Consider the following 6,788-nt stretch of genomic DNA (forward strand, 5'->3'; position numbering starts at 1 on the left):
TTTTTTAAGAAGAATTTTCTGAAATGAAAACATTTTGTGGGAGTCATCAAACTCCTGACTTCAAAAACAATTGATTTGGGTCAAGTGAAGTCAAGATGATTGACTGAGGGATGAGCTTCCTAGAAGAAGTAGGACAGAAACTGGGGGTTTTGAAATATATGTGAAACTATTGCATTCTGACCTGTAAATTTGTAGTGACGGGTTATTTTTAGCTTAGTTTAGAAGTCTCTTTTACCTTGTTTGAACAGTGAAACCTAAAGTAGCTTCTGAGATAGAGGCTAGGAGTGGCAAAGTATTTCAGAGAGTTTTGGGGGTGTAGTTTCTTGTTTATTCCATCACCCCCAATCAAAATGTGACCTGCACAAGACAGAAGATGGAGTTTGAGCTATTAGACAACTATCTATTTGAGAAGATAGTTTGTTATTCTTGAAAGGGAAAAAATAAACTTTAAAAGGTTAACAAACTTCATCATGAAAAGGAAGTGTACTGTGTATACTGTGAACTGTTTTTCAGAAAATTTTGTGAAACATTTCTGTGAAATGTAACTCCTTGAAGATGTTTTGCTATGAGACCAATTATGTTTCCATGGGAGGATGTTTTATTGGAATCTTCTGTGCCAACTCACTAAGAGCAGAAGGAGGGTCTCAAGACTGAAACGGTTGCTTTCCCTGTCAGGCAGCACAACAGTGACTTCAGTTGTTCAGAACTTTCCCTTTAACTGCAATACTTATATTTTTTTATACAATTGTACTGACACTTAAAATCTCAGCCAAGTATTCTGATTCTTTTACCTTACTCTTTCTCATGCTTAATTTTGGAGTTGAGTTTAAACAGGTCCTAAGTCAGGACTGGGTGACCACATGAGGTGCTAGAACACAATGTTCTCTCGGGGTGTCACCATAGAAACATTTGTAGAGTATTGAGCTGCTTCATCCAAACCAGCACACGCTGCTGGTCTTGGAAATGGTCAGGGTGTAGATTGGCCTCCCTGCTGTCAGTTACCATTGCAGGTGACTGCTGCTTGCAGAGGAAGCTGTACTGATTGTCAGAAGGTTGTTAAATAAGCAGCTTGTATGATTAAAAATTCTGAAAGCAACATTGAATTGTTAAAAGCCAAATCTAACCCTTTTTCAAATAAACACAGTTAACTCTAATTAAGTCAGGCAATTTGGTTGCTAGAAAACTGGGAAGATACTTCCAAGACTTGGAACTATTTTTTTTCCTCAGAAATGACAGCGTAGAGGTGTATATAAATAATTGCAGTCTGTAAAATCTTGAGTTTGTCCTGAATCCTAACTGACCCAAAGAAAGTGGAGGCTGGAGTGATTGGCACTTTCTGTGATTGTTGTGATGGCACCTCTTGGCTCCCCCATCAGCATGAGAGTTCTCAAGTGACATGCCAGCTCCAGAGCTCTGCCCTGTTTACTGTGCTTGTTTTTTCTTAACATATTTGATTAATGCAGGCTTAAAAAAGAAGGGATTACAGGCTGGTGTGTGTTTATTTCAAGAGGATAAGCTTTAGCGCATCGCACAGCCATGTATATCTTGTGAACTGCATATGGATTAGGAGTATATGCTGCCTTTACTTTTAGTAATGAAATGTACCAGGTGCACATCATCTTAACCATCTTTTGAATGGAAGGTTTATGGATCCTTAAGGCAGGTTGGGGTAGGGCAGAAGTGGCGAATGAGCTGTAGGCACCAGTGGAGTGCTGTGTTTTAGGCCTGCAGGGAGTTGGAGTGACTAGGGGCAGCTGAGAAGAAAATGGTTTGCTGTTCTTTCCAGAGCCTTAGTTGGGTCTGTGAGGTGAATGTGACTTGCTCTGAGTCTCCTGGCAGATGGACTCCAGAGACATCTGGTGTGAGCCAGTTCTCTTCTTTCCCACTGTCTTTGTTGTGTAATGGTAGGCCTCATTCTAAATTAGAACTGTTTGGTAATAGATTTTGTTGGATAACATGGCTTGGTTTGGCTAAATATGGAAAAATGCATAGGAAGTAAAGAATAAAAAATGTATCTTAGTCTGTGGTATCAAATGTGTGCTCTTGTATATCACATGCTTGGATGGCCACATATTTTATTGTTAAAATGTCTAAACGTGAGAGTTTGAGTGTTTACCGTAGGTAAACTTTGTGAGAGACAGACCAGTGCTCTCTGAATTGAGGATAAATCATACAGACCATTTGACTTGTGTAAACCTTGTAGCAAACGAAAACTTGTGTAACTTTGGTCAGCTATGTGTTAGGATTTTATTCAGGCAGAAAAAATGTGTTAATATGCTGGGAGTACATTTTTCTTTACTGCTGCTTTTTGCAAGATGTTAACTGTAGATAAAATTTTTGAATCCTCTTTCTCCTTTCCTGCTACAGAGTGGTTGAACAAGAAGCTCAGAGGTCTCAGCAAGTTTCCCAGGACAGAAAAAGTCCCAGCAGACCCAATGGCTGCAATGAAAACAGGCCCATCGACATCCTGGAAATGCTTAGTAAAGCCAAGGATGAATATGAACGAGTAAGTAAATGTCACTTTTCTGGAAGCTGGTTTTTAGCACGTCAGCTGTGTTTGTTTAAAGGGCAGGCAGTCTCTGCTGTTGTTCCAGCAGCCTTGTCTGCAGACTGATGTCTTGTTCCTCCCTCAGGGACACTATACTAGGAAACAGTCTCTGATTTCAGGCACGGTAGATTGAACTGATCACTGATCATGTGATCCAACTTGAGGTGTACCTTGGTAGACATATTTTACAATGCTTTCTCCTGCTGTGAGAAAATTTTGTCTCTGGGAATAGCAAATACAAATTGAGCCCAACAGCATCTCTCTGTTCTTAGTCTCAAAACATGTCTTGTGCTATTAGAGAGAGTCATTCAGTAGATTCTGTGGAGCACATTTTTAAATAGCTGTAGGCTAAATGTAGCAGTGCTGCTCCCCTGTCCTTCTGTTCCCCAGTTTACTGCTGCTGCCCTGTCTGCTGTGTTTGGCCCTTTAGTACTTACTACATTAATTCATTTCAGAAGGAAAAGTCTGTTATCCTCTGCTAAATTCACAGGGTTGCATAATGAAGAATGTTAGGTCTCTTAGGAAAGAATTACTTTATATAGTCATGAGGACCAAATTCATACCTGCAGGATGAATGTAAGGGTAATGTGTGGGAGATCCAGAAAAGGAAACAAAGGTTCTGAACACGCCTCTTCCCAAGTATAATAATACAGGAATGTGCAGTAGTAAAGCCGTGTGTGAGTATTGCACTGCAGAGCTGTGGTGTGGTTCCTGTGGCTGTGCTGGTGAGACATGAGTTAGCACACTAGTACAGTGCTTGATACGTTCCAGAAGTTGCTTGTGCAGTGGATTTCCTTTGAGCACTTGGGATTTGAGTCTTTGTAGGATTCTAGATGGTTACTGTACAGTGTGGGATGAGGAAAGAAGAATAAGCATGTGGATGATGCCTCGTGTGAGCCAACTTAACTTGTCACTTTCTGATGTAGATTGAGGTCAGGTGAATGTGACAGACAATACAGTATCTTTGACCCAGGTTCTGAAAATTGGTCATGTTTTTTCAATGCTTTAAAATACAGATGCAAAAAATTAATTCTGATTGTGTATGCATTGGTGCTATTGGGGGAGAAGGTGTCTTTGTACAGAGGCCACCATTGTGGAAGTAGCAGCTTTTGTGAGATCTCAGAAGGGAACATCAAAACCTGAATGATTTGTCTTTCAATGATGTAGCAATGTAGACAGATTTGAAGAAACTGAAGTCTTTCTGGAAAGAAGAGAAAAATAAAAACCACACTACAAGAACACACTGTTTTGGTAGTGCCCTCTTGGGGTGTGATGAAGCCTTTCTCCCTCTATGTCCTCACAGTATTGGATAATACACATTTCCAACAGATGGCTCATAAAATGACTTGGGATATTCCAGCTGCCCTTCTTATATTCAGGTCTTTTTCATGTGAGAATGCTGAAAAGCTTTTGCTAGGAACCAAGTTTCTAAGAATGATGGATGAAGCTCTGTACACAAGTAAAATTCCAATTTTAGTAGTATGCAGATTGTTTTAGTGGATAGTCAACATCTGCAGTGCATAATACAAGAGGGAAGTATGCAGACCATGAGCTGCAGTAGAGCTACTTTAAAACTGGAGGGTTATGTCTTGAGCTTGATTTATTTTTGTTGCTTTATGTGTATGTGTTTTTCTTGATACTTTTAGAACACTTGTGAAACTGGAGTAATTACTTCTTTTCCTTTTTATGCGAACTGTAACCTGAATCTGCTTAACATGATCCCACCATCCCTGCCGTGATTGTAGATGTGTAGCAGTTGTCAGATAAGCAGAACTGAACCATGTTGGTCACTTTTCAAGCAAACTTCTTTGAAGAATGTTCTGTTGACCACCTCAGCTTTAGCACCAAACCTCTGGCACATTAACTTTGGACCTCCTTACAGCCAAGGTGTGTCAGTGTTACCATGATAAAGTAACCAACTTGTTTGGCTTCCTGAGAGACCTTTCCTGTCTTAATTTTTTAGAAATAATTTTATGGTACTTGGTAATTATGCATGAATTTGTATTTAGGAGCAAAAAGTACTTATCTGCCTGGTACATTCCAGATGGATCATACAGTAATCCTTGTGTGCAGCCCACATGAGATTGGCAGAGTGTCAGCATGAGAAGGGGGCAGAGGCAGTGAAAAAGAGATTTATGAAGGTCTGAGTGATTTAATCTAGGATTCCAAATCAGCTTAATCCTTCAAGTACACACTACATGAAGCCCATATGTGAAAATGAATGAACTCTGAGATGTATTTTTTTTAATGAAGTGAATGGATGCTTTTTATAGTGTGGGGTTTTGTGTGTATTCCAGTGTGAGCATGGAAACATACTGCAGCACATCCCTTAGTGCAAAGAAAACTCTGCCTTGCCTGATTTTGTAACTAGAAGGCCTCCAGCATTTCAGGCATGAAGGTTTCTGACCTTCAAGTTAGTGGCTGAAAGTCAGAAAGATGAGAGAATTTGCTTCTCACCTCTGTGCCTAAATCACAGTATATAGTGTTGATTCTGTATTTATTGCTTTCAAATAGAATTTGAAAACCAAAGAATAAAGCTCAGATTGGTTTTTTACTTGTTGCTAAAAAGTTTAACCCATATTTTCCTGCTGTGGGTAAGTGACCAGAGCAGTCATGTTGTGCCAGTACTGAACTATATCGTATGCATAAGGTGTGGCTTACTCATTAAAAGCTAAATTGTTCTACAGATTTGGGTTTTCTCTGGTGATTTAAAATGTAATACAACTTCTGTATTTGTTCATGTATATATTTCTTGAAGTCAACTCAATCTGTAAACACACTGTTGTAATGCAACTCTCTTGTCTGATTTTGCCTTGTTCACACTAAACCAAATTAACACCTGAGCACGTGTATGTGGCTGGTTAAATCTGCTGGAAACAAGTCAGTGACAAGATCTCTTAGAGTGATTTCTGTCAGGATTTTTTTTCAAGCCGTTCCTAGTTTGGGTTCTTGATTTCATGAAGTGTTGCAAACTTTCTCGATAGCACCTAATGCTGACACAGGATGGGAAAAGCCAATCTTTTCCTTAATATATCATTTTCTTTCTTGGTGAAAAAGCATGGAGCCAGTGGTGTTTTGGATTTTTAATACAATAATAAAGAGTAAAAGCTTTCTGATTCTGGATGTCTTGGTATAATTTTTATTTCCTAAAATTCCTGATTTCCACAGTATTTTACAAAATTCAGTGCTTTGTACATCATCTGTTTCAGTCCAAGTGCCACATGAGCAGGATTGTGGTAGTGGGTAAATGTAGACTTAAACTCATGTATTTGTGCTTCAGTTTTTTTACTTTTTTTCTCCTCCTCAGAATCAGATTAGTGCCTTAAATGTTATATCAAATTCTGGACGGCAACAAAATTCAAGTCCTCCGAAGCCAGAAAGCACAGATCCTTCAGAACAAAAGACTTCATTCAAAGTGCAAGAGCAGGTATGTTTCATCCAACCCTAAACGAAGTGTGGTTTGGTTTTTTTCATTTAGTACTTTGGTTTGGTACCAAAATTTTTGTTTTTTTCTTAGAATGCCTACTGTGTTCACTGCTGAATATATGCTTTAAACAAACTGATGAGTTTGAAGATCGTTTGGAGCCTAAATTGTGTCTTTTGACTTAGCACTTGAAAAATATGAGGCTATGTCTCCACTACTGTGAATATCCAACTGTGGTTTAATAGGCCAGCTTGGGTTCTGGAAGAATTGAGTCCGTGGTAATGTGCAGGATGACTTGCAGAGTCAAGCAGCAAGAAGAAATGACCTGTGCCACTGAACCAGTCAGCTGTACATAACATTGCAGCCTTTACACATGAGCTAAACCCTGATTTCTCGTGTCTCAGGCATTTTCTTAAGGTTTGTCTGTGCTGCCTTCAAAGCTGCAGCTACAATCTTGCACAGAGAAGCTGTAGCTTCATACAAGACTTTTTAGAGATAAATTTAGGAAAAAGAACCACCAATCTGCGGTAGGTGAATTCCGTGTGCCACCTCAGTGCCTTGGGCCTGCTTGCAGTGCCACCCAGTGGGCACGGGAGGGGCAGAGCTGGTGCTCCTCGGGAGAGGCCCCATGAGGAAAGCTCTTTTCCCTGCCGTGGGTCACTGCTGTGTTTCTGATGCAATAGACCAGAGAAATGTGGGAGAAATGAGAAATGCCCTATGAAAATGTGGTCAGCCTTGCACTTAGTACTGGTAAACAAAATAATTAGTTTGGGGTAATACTAGTTTCTAGTACAGGTTGAGGCTAGGGTCTGGGCA

At 39.8% G+C, this 6,788-nt stretch overlaps 1 protein-coding gene across 1 annotated transcript in view; it reads left to right on the plus strand.

Moving 5' to 3' along the window:
• Positions 1–6,788, plus strand: part of DCP1A (decapping mRNA 1A) — a gene marked incomplete at its 5' end in the record, with an annotated part of 25,596 nt that overhangs the window by 10,902 nt on the left and 7,906 nt on the right. The window contains 2 exons of the mRNA XM_009078193.1: positions 2,368–2,506; positions 5,856–5,975. Coding sequence (XP_009076441.1) covers positions 2,368–2,506; positions 5,856–5,975 — 259 coding nt within the window. The remainder of the gene's footprint in view (positions 1–2,367; positions 2,507–5,855; positions 5,976–6,788) is intronic.

Source organism: Acanthisitta chloris, unplaced genomic scaffold (assembly GCF_000695815.1).
Source record: "Acanthisitta chloris isolate BGI_N310 unplaced genomic scaffold, ASM69581v1 scaffold44007, whole genome shotgun sequence".
NCBI lineage: Eukaryota > Metazoa > Chordata > Aves > Passeriformes > Acanthisittidae > Acanthisitta > Acanthisitta chloris.